The sequence below is a fragment of the Trichomycterus rosablanca genome, chromosome 24 (genome assembly GCF_030014385.1).
Source record: "Trichomycterus rosablanca isolate fTriRos1 chromosome 24, fTriRos1.hap1, whole genome shotgun sequence".
Classification (NCBI taxonomy): Eukaryota; Metazoa; Chordata; class Actinopteri; order Siluriformes; family Trichomycteridae; genus Trichomycterus; species Trichomycterus rosablanca.
The window spans coordinates 7,665,267-7,681,291 of record NC_086011.1 but is presented as its reverse complement, the minus strand read 5'-3'; the positions used below and the strand labels follow the sequence as shown (position 1 = coordinate 7,681,291).

Here is a 16,025-nt window from a genome sequence, read left to right as displayed (position 1 = left end):
TCATTGTTTTGCTCCTCAAACCATTCCTAAACCATTTTTGCTTTGTAGCAGGGCGCATTATGCTGCTGAAAGAGGCCACAGCCATCAGGAAATACCATTCCCATAAAAGAGTGTACATGGTCTGCAACAATGCTTAGGTAGGTAGTCCGTGTCAAAGTAACATCCACATGGATGGCAGGACCCAAGGTTTTCCAGCAGAACATTGTCCAAAGCATCACACTGCCTCCGCCAGCTTGCCTTCTTCCCATAGTGCATCCTGGTGCCATGTGTTACTACATGTTAACTACATTTAATGTAGTTAAGATGTGTTCGTAATGCCTGGTCAGTGTATGAACACACGTTAACTACATTATAATTACTTTTATGCATTTACTCTTTTTAAATTTATCCAAAATAGGTTACTTTCATGGTTATGACAGTTGGCCATACATCTTCCTGGCTGTGTTGCATTATACTGTATGTGCTGTATGGTGTGTACCTATACTGTTGATTTTGCATTCGTTAGATGTCATTAGACAACTTCTGTTTAATCCGTGTTGTTTCTTTCTACCATGTAGAGTCCCACATTCAAGAGGCAAAGATTGGCGAAGACATTTTTAGACTAAATTTAGTCTTTGTTTCAGAAACAATGCATACAAAGTGGAAATAGGACCGTACTGGGGTGCCGGTCAATCACAGATAACCCTAAACTTACTGATAACCCTTGAGTACAATTCGATATGCATCCAAATTTAAAACCTTTTGTACACAATGTGCTGTTGTCTATTTCCAACTGCACAAGGGTACTAGTGAATGTAGAAGGAGTTTGCTGTAGGTCAGGCTGTGAATGTATTCTCAACCAAATAAGAGCAAACCAAAAAAAGCCATGGTAACTGTAAACAATATCAGCGGTACTATTTTGTAACAAACCACTTGTATTCTCTGTCTCCAGGGGCAGTTCTGTTTGACCAGTCAATGGTCTGCAGCCCGCTTTGGTACACTTGGTCCCTGGTGAAGAAGGGTAACCAAATTTACCATGGGTACATAGGTACATGAGTCACTTGGCAACAGAAGCAACCACAGATTTAAAAATATAATGAACAGTACGATGGAGATTTTTATAACGATTGGTGCCTTCATAATAAAGTATCATTTTTTCCAAACACATGTGTAGTTAAAATAGACTTTATTGAGTAGTTTATTAATCCCTGATGGAAATTATTTCATTCCTTCCTGCAATTAAATTTATTCCTTTCAAAACAAGCAAAACAGAAGCTGCTTTTATTAAATGGAAACCAAACCTCTATTGAGGTTAAGATAAAATTATTGGGCCTAATCTATGAGTGGTTTAATAAAAACAAAGAACCAAAAACATGGGGAGTAAAAGAGGGAGCAAAGAAATGAAACTGAACAGAATGGAAAAATGTATTAAGGCCAAGAGGTGACAATTCATACAGGAAAATGAACGACCCTAAACTGGTAACACTGACTGCTTCGTGTAATGCGTCAAGTCATTGGAGTGCTCCAGATGTGTCATGTTTATACTGTTTACAACTTTCCAAGAGTTTCCAAGAAAGACAGACAGACAAACAGAACGAAATGGCTAAATTGGCAACCATTAACAGAGTAAGCAGGCAGTGACATGATACAATGGAAGGAATGAGATTAAACCACAAGGAATGTAAGGTCATAAAGGTTTTATTAACAAAAAAGCACCACAACATCTGTGATCTAATCGCATGTTGTAGGATTTGGGCTGCAATGTCGCTGCAAATAAGCTCAGTCTAAAGTCACATCAGTCACTGATCTCTAAGCCGATGTACTGCATTGATTTTTTTCTTAACCTGACTGTCATACTCCACGGAGTGAACAATTTCCAGTAAAAGGCGAAAGCTGCTCCACTGCTGGTTTGTTTATTTTTACCCCCACACTTCCTCTGTGGACTATTGATATAAAAAATGATGGCAGTCTAGACTCAATGTAATGAAAAAAATTTTCCATTACAACAAACTATTGAAATCTAAGTTCATCAGTTCAGCTACAGATGGGGACCAATGGACTAGTAAATTGGTGCAAGCAAAACAGCTTTTAACTTTGTGCCAACTGTTGCTGACAGCCTACACAGAAGTACTGGGTTTAGGAAGACACCCTGAAAACTTACCCATCCATTCATTCATTTACAGCCAGGGGCGATTTCAGTCAGCCAGTTGTACTGTTGGCATGTTTTGGGAGGTGAAAGTAAATTGAGTACCTAAAAGCTGCTGTGCGAGACCCACACTACCTACTGTGCCACTGTGCCACCCTAAATATTTTATACCCTAAGTAATTGTAAGACAAGCGTCATAATCATCTTTTTAAACTTTAGTATTACCCTTGTTTTTTCAAATTTGTAAAGCACTTTGAATAATCGCAGTGTATGAAAGGTGCTTTATAAATAAACTTGCCTTGCCTTGCCCTAATCTATTAGTATAGCAGAGACTCTCCACATAAACTGCTATTGCAACAAAGGAGCTAATAAAGTAAGAGATCTAATCATACAGCTGTATAAGACCGCTTTAAAGGCACTGAGCATACACTTGTTCAATTGATGAAAGTGTATATTTATTTAAAATAGACTTCCATCTTTGAGGCAACAGTTTGTTGTACCTGAATGAACACTAAAAACGAACACTTTCCTGTTCCAGCCTGTCTGTGCCTACTTGCCCAGTAAAAAGTTTGGTTTGGAGAAACTCTGATGACCTGCACAGAGCCCTGACATTATCTTTAGGAAGAATTGGAACGTAGACTGCAAGCCAGATCTTATTACCTACTAACATCATTGCCTCACGTCACAACTGCTCTTTTGATTAAGGCAGTCATAGCCTAGTGGTTAAGGTACTGGACCAGTAATCAAAGGGTCGCTGGTTCAAACATCACCACTGCCAGGTTGCAGCAAGGCCCTCAATTGCTTAGACAATATACTGTCACAGTATCGTAAGTCGCTTTGGATAGAAGTGTCTACTAAAGGCTGAAAATGTAAATGTCAATGGTCACACATTCTCATATCACTCACCTTAACTAACTTGGCACTACTGAGACCAAACTGGCTATGATAAAACTAGATAATAAAATCATCTCAGACTCATTGTAGGTGTTAGATGTGGGTTAAGGGCCGTGCTCAACAACCCAACAGTGATAACCAGTGACCTTAAGATAGCTAGTTCAAAACCCTAGCTGTACAGCTACCACTGCCCATAGTTACTATGTTAAATTCACCAAATTAAACAGTAAATGTGTTTAAAATGAGCAGACTCGAGGCTGAGAAATGTTTAACCCAATTTCAGACATCCCAAGTCTCCCGGAAGTTCCAGGAGTCTCCCGCATATACATAGCGGCTCCCTGATGCCCACAAGTCAGATAAAATCTCCTGGAATCTAGAACGAGCGGCCAAGAGCGACACAAACGCGCACGCAGGTGACACAGACTCTTTTCCCCGATCGCGTATTAAATCCGTTATCTGATATACAATCTAGCGCACTGTGTAGGGAACATACATCCGTTATCTGATATACAATTTAGTGCACTATGTAGGGAACATAATTCATTATGTAATACACTATCTAGTGCACTATGTAAGGAACACAAATCATCATCTAGTTATACTTTCTAGTGCACTCCTCAATTTCCTTCGGGATTAATAAAGTATCTATCTATCTATCTATCTATCTGTCTGTCTGTCTGTCTGTCTGTCTGTCTGTCTGTCTGTCTGTCTATCTATCTATCTATCTATCTATCTATCTATCTATCTATCTATCTATCTATCTATCCATCCATCCATCTATCTATCCATCTATCTATCTAGTGAACATAAATCCGTGATCTGATATACAATCTAGTGCACTGTGTAGGGAACATAAACCAATTGTCTAATTCACTATCTAGTGCACTACGTAGGGAACATAAATTCATATGTAAAATACTATCTACTGCACTATGTAGGGAACATAAATCCGTTATTTGATATACAATTTAGTGCACTATGTAGGGAACCTAAATCCGTTAACTAATACGCTACCTAAAGCATTATGTAAGAAACATAAGTCTATTATCTAGTACACTATCTAGTGCACTAAGTAAGGAACATAAATTCTTTTCTAATATACAATCTAGTGCACTATGTAGGGAACATAAATCTATTATCTTTCACACTATCTAGTGCACTATGTAGTACACATTAATGTGTTTGTGACGCGTACAGTTAGCTTAGTAGCTCAGTTAGCAGCTCCTAAAAGTTCTGTTATCACCCATATCCTTTGGTGTGTGTGTGAGAGGTTTTGGGCTTGGGGGGGTCAGGGTCGAGGTCGGGGGGAACCTCCCTGAAATGAGTTTTTGCAACTTGGGATGTCTGCAATTTTCCATTCAAATAAATCACATTTAAAAAATAACTGTATGTTTTATACCGCATGTTAAGCGCATGTGGTTTATGCACATTACTGCCCCCAGCGGACAACAGCGGCAGTTGTTATGCAACAGTGGAGGCTGGTGCGCCATATCTGTTAAGCGCTACATTTTGACGAAGGTGCAACGCACCGTTCAAACAGACGCTTTTGTATTTATTAACAATAATTCTATATTTTACATCAATTGTTGCGAAGTAGCTTGTTTTTGTGTTATTGTAAAGCTGATAAAGAGGCTCCGGCTGTAAGAAGAACATTCGAGAGACTGCTGTCCGAACGACGATTCAGCCAGGCCGCGTTACCAGGGTAAGCGAACAGAAACGCGGACTGTCTACCTGCACATTACACCAGTAAATAATGAAAATGCGGTTAAAATAATTGCATTATTTTATTTTAAATTATATTTAACAGCTTAACTTTCGATAAAGACGCAACGTTAACGTGTTTCTTGTGAGCTAGGCTAGTTAGTTGTTAGCTTAGCAACGCAGTGTCAATGAATCGTCGTGTCTGGCCCTGCTTGCCCGCTAGCTACATTAGCCTAGCTGCTAAGCGTGTTTAGTTATTTATAGTGAGGATAATTAACATTATTGTTGTTTTTTATATTAATATTTTTTTTGTTAACAGTGTTTAGTCACTGGTTAGTAACTGTGCTCATTTTAAATAGGTTATAATTTTAGCACAGCTTTGTTGTGTAGAGAGCTACACGCTGGTTAGCTGTTGCTAGCTCTGAGGTAAAAAGTTGATTTGATGAAACTAACACGCATGCTAATTTACAATAGGGTCCTTATTAAAACTCATTTAAATGCATCGTTGTTGGACTCTTGTGCTAATATGCTTATTTTGAGTTTATTTAAATGTGAAATATTGTGGTCCGACCACCTTATGGTATAGGGCTTGGGAATGTGACGTCACGACCCTGACACACTACTGGCTACCTAACAGTTTTTTTTTATAAGATTAATATAGTTTAGATTCATAGTTGTAACGTTCATGTTTGGAAGTATTTGGTGTTTGCTTAAGTACCACAGCCGTACCTGTGTGTTAGAGTAAAGAAACAGTGGACAGGTGTTGGGTTTTACTCAGTAGATTGTAGTAACACAGTATACAGATCTAGAATTCACAGTGGTGTAATAGATTTACATGTTTTCATCTGACACACAGCAAGAAGGTCCTGGGTTCGATCCCCAGGTGGGGCGGTCTGGGTCCTTTCTGTGTGGACATTGCATGTTCTCCCCGTGTCTGCGTGGGTTTTCCTCCGGGAGCTCCGGTTTCATCCCCACAGTCCAAAGACGTCCAAGTGAGGTGAATTGGAGATACAAAATTGTCCATGACTGTGTTTGACATTAAACTGGACATTGAACTGATGAATCTTGTGTAACGAGTAACTACCGTTTCTGTCACAAAGTGTGTAAGACATGACGTTAAAACCCTAATAAATAAATAATTGTCACAGCTTGTAACATTGTAAAACGTAAAGATTCATCAGGGCTTCATAGGTTTTAAAAGTGTAACAGTGCCATTGTTTTCCTATTGAGCTGCACTAACTTTATTGCTACACACCGCCCAGATTCACTTCTTTCACTGCTCAGTTTTAACAGTTTTTTGTTGCTGCACTTAGAGTTACCATTTTTGGTGACTAGCAAGCTGTGAAATGCCACTTTTACTAGTCCTAGAATCACTTATAGTGACTTTGTAGAGGTCTGGCAGTATGTGCCCAGTCGCATGGTAAATGAAGTGCATGAAAGAAGTGTTAGGGATTTGTAGCTACCCAACCTAATCCCAACTAATCATCAGCTGTTGGAAATGAATTTTAATTTAGAGTATTAACCTAACATTGACTTTTTTGTTGGTAATGGCTTTATTCTACAATCATGGCTAATTTGCCTTGCGTCGTGACGTCATTTTCAAGCCCTATCGAGCTTCACAGTACTTGCACTTTTTGGCTGCCCTGGTTCCAGTAATAAAACCCGTTCTCAGAAAATCAGTGGGCGCATATTATACTTTTCCAAGAAGAATGAAAACTTTGTTAACTTTCCCATGATGCCTGTACTTCAGTGTGTGTGTGTGTGTGTGTGTGTGTGTGTGCGTGCGTGTGTGTGTGCGCGCGTGTGTTTGTGTGTGTGTGTGTGTGTGTGTGTGTGTGGCTCCATTCATCAGCTCTTACAGAATAACTGACTGAATGATCTAGAAGTGGCTTGGTTGTTCAGTTCTAAACATGGTAATGTATTTATCAGTTTGCTTGATTGTTTTGGTTATCTGACAGGTTTTTAATGTAACGCTGTTTCTGTGAGCCTGTGTGTGTGAGAGAGAGGAAATAACGAGCTGAGCTTTAGAATTGTAGTTTACATACCGATTAAGGAGCAAAGTTAAATTCGACTACAGTTTTGTTAACAGACAAAAGAGTAAGATTTTAGTGGGAACCACTTTAGTATATTATAACCTGCGGTGTTAGTGACATGTCAGTGCTGCATTCTAATGTTTACAATGTGCATAGTCAAATGATACTTTAATCACTGAGCTCCTTTCCTCTGTACACTCAGTAATGTTATGGAGTTGCAATCAATTGTTGTAATTCCACCTTCTTATGTAAAATAGTCTTTCTAATGATCTTTATTGTATGCTAAAAAATGAACTGTGGCTTTAAGATACTTTAAATAGAATACTGAATACTTTAAAAAGTAATGCTGCCATTTATGTGTGTACATAAGCAGTTCAGCAGTAATAAACGCAAATTTCATGTGTGGTGATTTGAGCATGCATATAAAAATGTTCAAAATTTAATCATGTGAATAAAGCAAATAAAAATTTAAGTAAATAATTAGAAATGTCTAGAACTTTATCAGTACTGTGTGATTGCACCACCTGACTTTTCCGTGTGGTCAAATAAAGCAAGCTGTTTAAAAACAATTGTTGATAAATAAAAATTAGAACATTAGCAAATCACTTTAAAACACTTTGTAACTGATGCATATACACTGTATGTTCCATTGTATGGGGTGGCAGTTTGTCAGTAAGCCGTTTTCTATTGGACAGTACAAGAAGGGTAACCAAATGTACCACCGTTACCTGGGTACAGGTCACTTGACAGTGGAAACAACCACTAAATGTGGGATCTCTGATTTAAAAACGTACTGTACTGCGCAGTAGAAAAGGGCACGTCTGGTTAAACGTTTTAATTATATCTATATCAGTAAAACAAATACTACAAAGTGTCATCAATGAAATGGTTCCTTTAATACAAAGGCATTAATAATAATCAAATGTGTTGAGCGTCTTTAGCCCATGATGTTTAAAACACTAACATTACACCAAACAAATATAAGATTAGATCTTGACATACCAGATCTTTCTCTGTTTCTACTTTCCAGCAGATCCACAGCATCATGGCCGACGACTTTGACATCGAGGCAATGCTCGAGGCGCCCTTCAAAAAGGTGGGAATTCATCTCGGCCCTGTTGGCTCAATGGAGATTCCATTCAGTTGAAACTGCAGCAGAACTACTTCACCTTATATGCACCAGCACATGTACAGATGAATGCCATGTTTGTTTCTGTGATAGTTGATTCAGTGAATAAATGCCCATCTATCTCTTTTTGTAGACATGCCTATATCTCACCTCTACTTCCATGAATTCCAGTGTGAACTGTCAAAAAAATGAAGGTAGTAATCGCCCCATATATCGATGTACTGTGGTACCCTTGGTTGAAAATACATAGGCTGACTGGTACTGGTGCTGAAAAAATAAATGCACACGTGTAAGTGACTGAGTTTAATTTAAGGGAGGTTCCTATTTGCATGTCTTTTAGAATTATATTAAAGTTGTCAGTAGTCGTATAAAGGCCTTGAGGCTAAAGAAAGAAACTGCCATAGGGAAATAAATTTTGTTATAATTAATAAAATTGATAATATTAATATGTTGAAGATATTTAAATTGTTTTATTAGCATTTATACATGAACATTTGTATTTTGGTCATAAACCAGTAAATGTTGGCTTACAGTACATTGCAATGAATGCAAATGCCACTTCGTTAAAAAAACAAACAAAAAAAACAACAAACTCATACAAATAGGTACCTTAAAGAACATCTCAACTTTAGATGTTCTTTGGGAGTCCATAATACTAAGTGTGAATCCCTGTTTGCTTCAGGGCAAGATGTGTGACAAGAAGTGGCATCGAACGAACTGTTACAGTCCACGAAGGCAAATGGGGTGAAGATCACTGGAATGGCATCCACCACTGGAGCTCGCTTAGTGGCTGGCTGCTAGCTTTGCCACTTTGGGTCATATAGCCTTTGGTACAGATAGCCTTGGTACTGAACTTGTTAGGCTACTAAGCAAACAATCACTAAACACGATTCTTTTTTCTTTTTTACATTCACAGCACAGCAGTAACTTTTGACATATTGCTCGAAGCACATACTCAATACAAACACTTGTAGGGCAGGAAGAAAACAGCAGATTTGTGTTTCTAATGACCTTTTTTGTCCCCCACATAACCCTTTAAAGAACACATTTATTAATCCTGTCATATTCTGTTTTGTTCCCACCCTCTGTTATCCGTACAACCTTGTTACGTCGTCCTCCTCATGATGTTCTTCTATCGACCCTGCTTAGGATGAGAACAAGTCCTTAAGTTCCAATGGCCATGAGGAGAGAAGCAAGATGTAAGTGTTTTGTCATGTCGTACTTTAGTAAAATTGGGGTAAAATGAATATATAGAATTATTAGTATCTTTAATATATCTTTCATCTTGATAGAACTTGCATTAAGCAATACTGAAAAAGTAAAATCACTGTAAGTGGTCGGATTGTATATATTTTTTAAGAGTCCCAGATGGATAAATGGGTCAATGTGGTATTTCTGCATTTTCACAGGAAAAAGAAGAGCAGGAGTCGTAGCAGAGATCGGGACCACAAGAACAGTCGAAGCCGGGACAAAAAGAGAAGCCGGAGCAGAGAGCGAAAAAGGAGCAGGAGCCGAGACAAGAAGCGCAGCAAGAGCAGAGACCGGAAGCGCAGCCGGAGCAGGGACAAGCACCGCAGCCGCTCCAGAAGCAAGGAGCGTGGAGGACGCTTTCGAACAGGCTTGTATGTATATCATGCCTGGATTAGGCCTTAAACTTACCATAATATTATAAACACATAAATAGTTTAATTGATCTTAGTTCTTTATGATAAGCTGTTACATAAAGCCACATCTTGTGCACTACATTGTATAATTATGTGTGCTAGGCTCTCATTTGGAGCTTGTTTATGACCAAACATAGCCGGGTGTCACTTTTAGGTTTTATGATGACCAATAGGAGCAAAACGGTAGTTGTAGCCGCTAAGATAAACCTTGTTTTTAAATCGCAGTTCTGGCGTGAAATTTAATGGTGGTTCAAGGGGGAAGACTGGCCCACCACCTGTCATCAAACAACAAAGGTTTCTGTGATACTATTTCTTTGTATATGGGTAGTTGATGTGCTGTGGCTGTAAGGGCAACACTTTATAATCACTAACAATAACTCTCTTTCTACTAGCAACAAAAAATCTGAGAGTCCAAGTCCTTTCAAGCGAGACAAGAGTCCTATCAGGTAAGTCACAACTAAAAACTTTTCCCCTGTAATGTGCTTGTGTGGTCAAGCAGCAAAACATCACATTTTCATTCATTTAAGTGTTTTTTTGTGTTTGTTTGTTTAATCAACTGCGTAATTCCAGTCAGGGTCACTGGGTCAGGTTCCAGTGGGAAACACTGGGTACAAGGCATAAATACCCTGGACAGGGTGGCGATCTATCACAGGCATACAGCCATCATCATGCCCCCGCAAATCCAGGCATAGCCACTCGTGTCTGAGAAGCTACTATCGAACCTGAATCCCAGCAGTGGTGGGCTAGTGAGACAGACCTCTGTACCACCCAAGACTTTATCAATGGGACTAAAACCACTAGGACTGGAGCACTCGCTCAAACCTTTGTCAGGGCGGCACGGTGGCTTAGTGGGTAGCACTGTCGCCTCACAGCAAGAAGATCCTGGGTTCGATTCCCAGGTGGAGCGGTCTGGGTCCTTTCTGTGTGGAGTTTGCATGTTCTCCCCGTGTCTTTGTGGGTTTTTTTCCGGGAGCTCAGGTTTCCTCGCCCGGTCCAAAGACATGCAAGTGAGGTGAATTGGAGATACTAAATTGTCCATGACTCTGTTTGTAACTACTGTTACTGTCATGAATGTAACCAAAGTGTGTAAAACATGACACAAAAAATCCTGTATAATATATTAATACTGGTGTAATATAATAATTGCCACCACTGGTTTCCTGCTAAAATAGGTTTTCTTTTATTAGACTGCCTGCAGATAATCTTACACCAGAAGAGCGGGACGCACGCACAGTGTTTTGCATGCAACTTGCTGCCAGAATTCGGCCCAGAGACCTGGAGGAGTTTTTCTCTGCTGTTGGAAGAGTCAGTAACTAAACATTAATATCATCATTATTATTATTACAGTTAGTTTTAAGATTGTTATTTTGACATTGGTGTTTTTCTTCTTCTTCACCAGGTGAGAGATGTGAGAATAATCTCTGATAGAAACTCTAGAAGATCTAAAGGAATCGCCTACATCGAATTTGTAAACACCACCTCTGTTCCTCTGGCAATTGGTCTGTCTGGACAAAGACTGCTAGGAGTACCGATCATCGTCCAGGCTTCACAGGTACGATTCCTCAACTAGGTCACTGATTTTAAATGGTTGTGTTTCGGGCGTGTCTTGATTGGTATGTATTTTTGCCTGTTAGGCTGAAAAGAACAGAGCAGCAGCTGCATTAGCCAACAATTTGCAAAAAGGCAATGCCGGACCCATGAGACTTTATATCGGCTCACTGCATTTTAACATCACAGAGGACATGCTCAGAGGGATCTTTGAACCGTTCGGACGGGTGAGCGCTCCATGCTTATTTTGTATATCTTCATTATACGGCTGTTTACTAAGGCCTTAAAGTTATTCCGTTTTTTTCTTCTGTTTTTGTCTTAACAGATCGACAGCATTCAGCTCATGACGGACAGTGAGACAATGAGGTCCAAGGGATACGGATTCATCACAGTAAGTTACAAAACTGTCACTAATAGGGCGCATTCACATGAGCCTCGGCATGAATCGCCGCTTTGCTCAGCACTTATGAGAATATGAGTCGAATGTGCATTTGTGTGGAATAATCGTCTGGAATAATTAACCACTCTGTGTTTAGCTGGATTTTCCTCCTGTTTCACTTTTAAACTTGTGTTACAGCTCGAGTGCTGAAGTTGTGAGAATCAGCTTTTCCGAAAGTCTAAAGCACTTATCGTTAAAAAAAAGTTTAACATGGATCAATGTATTAACAGAACGACATAAGAACACTAAACCTCTCTTAATTATTACTGCTCATAGGTTCTCTCCACTAATGGAATTCCTTGGCCATTTAAATTCAATGTCACGTTATTCAATACTACCTGATGCGCTGTTATGTCCAGTTTATCTAATTGGAGGCGCTTTGAGTATGTGTCTGATTCAGCCATCATAAAACCATTTTTTCCTCTTTTATAGTTTACTGATTCGGAGTCCGCTAAGAAAGCCTTGGAGCAGCTCAACGGTTTCGAGCTGGCAGGCAGGCCAATGAAAGTGGGCCATGTGACCGAGAGGACAGATGCCTCCATGGCCAGCTCTTTCCTAGACAACGACGAACTCGAAAGAACCGGCATCGACCTGGGCACCACCGGTAGGCTGCAGCTCATGGCAAGGCTGGCTGAAGGTACGAATTTCAAGAACCTTAAGAGGATGTTGCCCTCAGAGCTACACAACAGAAATCATGCTAACTGATTTTTCCTGTCAGTGGAATTGGTCTACTCTTGACCAAGCAGTTTATGACGTATTCTCTCTTTCTTTAAGGTACTGGCCTTCAGATTCCTCCAGCCGCGCAGCAAGCTCTGCAGATGACTAATACAATGGTGGCAATGGCAGCAGCTACCGGTGAGCTAGTTAACAGATAAATAACAACACTTGTTTAAAGGGCTTTTTCCTTTATTCTAATATATTCTGTGTTTCTTTTTAGCTGCTATGAATCCTGGATTGAGTTTCAACCTCGGCGTCCCCCCGAACCAACCATTAAATCTGCCATCACAACCCATCGCAACGCACTGCTTTCAGCTTTCCAACATGTTCGATCCCAATTCGTAAGTCTGATTCTCTGGCCAGATTTAGGGGCAAGTAAATACATATCATGTGAAGTTCAGTGTTAATCTGTGTTCTGTTCTTTATAGGGAAAACGATCCCGGGTGGGATGTTGAAATCCAAGATGATGTAATTGAGGAATGTAACAAGCATGGCGGAGTTATCCACATATACGTGGATAAGAAGTCTGCTGAGGTATGTCTGCAGCCTTGTAACATCTAAGTGACATTCAGATGTTACCAGTGCTGTCAAACTGAACTGCATCTTCATCTGTTATTTATTTTCTTAGGGAAATGTGTATGTGAAGTGTCCAACCATCCCAGCCGCAATGGCTGCTGTTAGTGCGTTACATGGACGTTGGTTTGGAGGTGAGTGTTTTCTAGTGTTTAGATTCAGCACTCGGGTATGCTTGGTGCTTGCTACACGACTCTACTATGATTTTCTCTTCCATCCACATTGCACAACTCAGTGGTTTGCTATTAGGCTTCTTGTGATCTTAGGACAGCGGTGGACAACGTGACCACTAACATCTATTCTTTCCTGGCAAACTCACTCCCTTATATGAGTAAAGCCTTTAAAAAGTAACCCAAGTCCATGATGCTTAACAAAGGTAGAACAATTCTGTGGCTCAAAAGCTACTAACAAAAGGGAGGGCAGTTGTAGCCTAGTGGTTAAGGTACTGGACTAGTACTCATAAAGTTGCTGGTTCAAACCCCACCACTGCCAGGTTGCCACTGTTGGGCCCTTGAGCAAGGCCTTTAACCTAATTGCTTAGACTGTATACTGTAAGGGGAAAAAAGGAGCTGGCCAAATTGACTAAAGCGAAGGACATGATTCTGTAACTGAGCCATGGGGTTGATTTCCACAATAGGTGGGCTCGTTACATCAAGTACCACCACCAAGGCCATTGGGGTGCTGGTGGTTAAAGTTTCAAAATCTCTGGTACAAATGAATGAGGAAAGCACACCGCTAGAGGGGCTGCTCAGTGGGTAACACTGTCGCCTCACAGCAGGAAGGACCTGGGTTCAATTCCCAGGTGGAGCTGTCTGGGTCCTTTCTGCGTGTTTGCGTGGGTGTCTGTGTGGGTTTCTTCCGGGAGCTCCGGTTTCCTCCCACAGCCCAAAGACGTGCAAGTGAGGTGAATTGGAGATACAAAATCGTCCATGACTGTGTTTAAACGGATGAATCTTGTGTAACCAGTAACTACCTATTCTGTCATGAATGTAACCAAAGTGTGTAAAACATGACGTTAAAATCCTGATAAATAAATAAATGAATCAAACTGAGATTTAAAAATGGAAGTTCTAGTCATTTTAGTTAATAAAATGTAATAAATGATTCAGTGTGAATTCTTTTATATCAAATAAACATCTGGCTTTTATTTGACAGCAACTACTGTATTTTCATGTGTTTTTTTTTTCTCTTTGCAGGTAAAATGATCAAAGCTGCATATGTTCCTCTGCCAACATACCACAATCTTTTCCCAGAGTCCGTGCAAGGCACACAACTTCTTATGCCCACTCGCCGGTGATCCCACATCTGATCTCATCAATTATGTACATTTTAGCTTTTCTTTTTAATGCTTTTGGGCAAAACATCACCATCCCAGTAATGCAAGCTATGACATCTGTGTTGATGTTTGCTTGCTCGTCACGTGGGCATTAAAGAAGGTGTTCTGTAAGATACATTTGTATGTACAGGCTTACTATTTACTATTTTGGTGAGTTTTGTTTTGTCCCATTAATAATAATAATACTGATGTCGTTTTCAGAGTTTGTTTCTTCCACACACATCGTCTTTGTGATTGATTCATAGTGTCCTTGTACAGTTTCTCAAAAGAACATGAAAAAAGAAGAAAAAAAACCGGCTGGATTATTTGAATTAGAACCCCCACATTTTTTTTGGTTAGATCTCTAAATATTGAGTGTTTTGGGCTCCGTGAGCCGATCAAAGTACAATGATTGATGGTATCCTGTGTTCATAATGACCATGTGGTTTTGAAGCATCTTTTTCTAATCGAGACTTGATTTTGTAAAGTCCTTGATTTCAAATAAAGCTGATTCAGGCAGGAATGGTTTCTCAGGGTGATTTCTGTACAATCGCATGTCTGTGTTGTATGTCTGATTTTAAAAATCGCATTCAAGCAATAAAGTCTATAAAAATGAGACAATAAAAGGAATTATATTCATTCAGAAACACATAAACAGCTGGGAGATTATTAATATGGATGAGTGCTGAGAGCTCAGTGGTGAAGACTCTGAACTAGTGATCTGAAAGTCTACGGTTCAAGCCTCACCACCACCACCAAGATCCCACAGTTGAGCCCCTGAGCAAGGGGTAGCTTTGTATTAAGTTACACTGTATTCTAATCCAGTTGCTACTCCACCACCGCCATCATCTGATGAACGCAAAAGAAGGGTATTTACCCTGTCAATGAAAACTTCTACTTCTAGAATTTATGCCGAGTGGATTCAAACTGAAGTTTGTCAATGACGTGATTGATTTTTGTCCAACACTGCACCCTAGTGGCTCGTTTTGTAAATTTCAGTTTTAACCAAACATTTAGAGATGGCTGGTTAACCAGTTGCCAGTAATTTCATTCAGGCATCATTAAGCAAGGTCCTTTCCTCAATATCACTCAATATACCACACCCCACTGTTTGATACATAAAGTATATCAAAATATACATGACTGAAAATGAAAGTAAATAATTTAGGTACAGGAATTCCAGAATTAAATCAACTTTTAAAAAATTCAGCATTTTCCCTTCAAATTGACAAAAAAATAACAATAATATAAGAAAAATAACAATATAAAGGCCTTTATTTAAAAATGCTACATCAGAATGGTTTGATATTAACTGAGTGACATCTTCAGATCTTCAGACTATCATGATGAAGTGGAATTGTTCTGTGGAAACTGAATTCCTTTTAATAACAGTCCAGATTGAAAATAATAGAAATATGACCATATAACGGCCTTTATTTAGAAATAATACATCAGAATGGTTTGATATAAACTGACTGCAAACTACAGATGGTGTACTATCATTATGAAGTGGAATTGTTGTGTGGAAACAAGTAGAATCCTTTTAATCACAATAACATTAACAATGTATGTAATCAAGATTATTCTATTTAATAACAATCCAAATTTAAACGGAAAAGAGCTTAGATTACATTTTAGTTGACCTTAAATTTAAAGTAAAATCATAATGTTAGGTTATTACCAACCCTTTTTTCAGTTATTTAAATTGTATCCCGAATACTGTTTGCAGGAAGAAATGGTTTTTATTTATTTATTCATTTTTAACTGATATATTTATATATACATTTTTTACTGATATATTTATATATTTTTAACTGATATATTTATACTTTTTTAACTAATACACATATTTTTAACTGATATACTGTATTTATATATTTTTAACTG

At 39.1% G+C, this 16,025-nt stretch overlaps 1 protein-coding gene across 7 annotated transcripts; it reads left to right on the top strand.

Moving 5' to 3' along the window:
• Nucleotides 1–4,473: 4,473 nt before the first annotated feature.
• rbm39a (RNA binding motif protein 39a) lies at nt 4,474–14,661 on the top strand. Of its 7 annotated transcripts, none has more exons than XM_062986340.1 (17): nt 4,474–4,721; nt 6,573–6,633; nt 7,787–7,849; nt 9,032–9,081; nt 9,292–9,504; nt 9,772–9,840; nt 9,939–9,992; nt 10,734–10,851; nt 10,946–11,098; nt 11,181–11,321; nt 11,420–11,485; nt 11,966–12,170; nt 12,308–12,388; nt 12,471–12,591; nt 12,679–12,784; nt 12,879–12,957; nt 14,020–14,661. In XM_062986340.1, exons 2-17 carry the CDS (start codon nt 6,631–6,633, stop codon nt 14,118–14,120), a joined length of 1,623 nt encoding a protein of 540 aa, XP_062842410.1. In that variant the 5' UTR covers nt 4,474–4,721; nt 6,573–6,630; the 3' UTR covers nt 14,121–14,661. The 7 variants fall into 7 exon arrangements, with proteins under 7 accessions (XP_062842410.1, XP_062842409.1, XP_062842412.1 ...); XM_062986339.1 differs by having other exon boundaries at nt 7,784–7,849; XM_062986343.1 differs by having other exon boundaries at nt 4,478–4,721; nt 8,016–9,081.
• Nucleotides 14,662–16,025: the final 1,364 nt, after the last annotated feature.

Coding starts and splice junctions, on each gene's coding strand:
- rbm39a (XM_062986339.1), top strand. Junction 7,850..9,031: donor TCGAGGCGCCCTTCAAAAAG/GTGGGAATTCAT, acceptor GACCCTGCTTAG/GATGAGAACAAGTCCTTAAG. Junction 12,785..12,878: donor TGGATAAGAAGTCTGCTGAG/GTATGTCTGCAG, acceptor TTATTTTCTTAG/GGAAATGTGTATGTGAAGTG.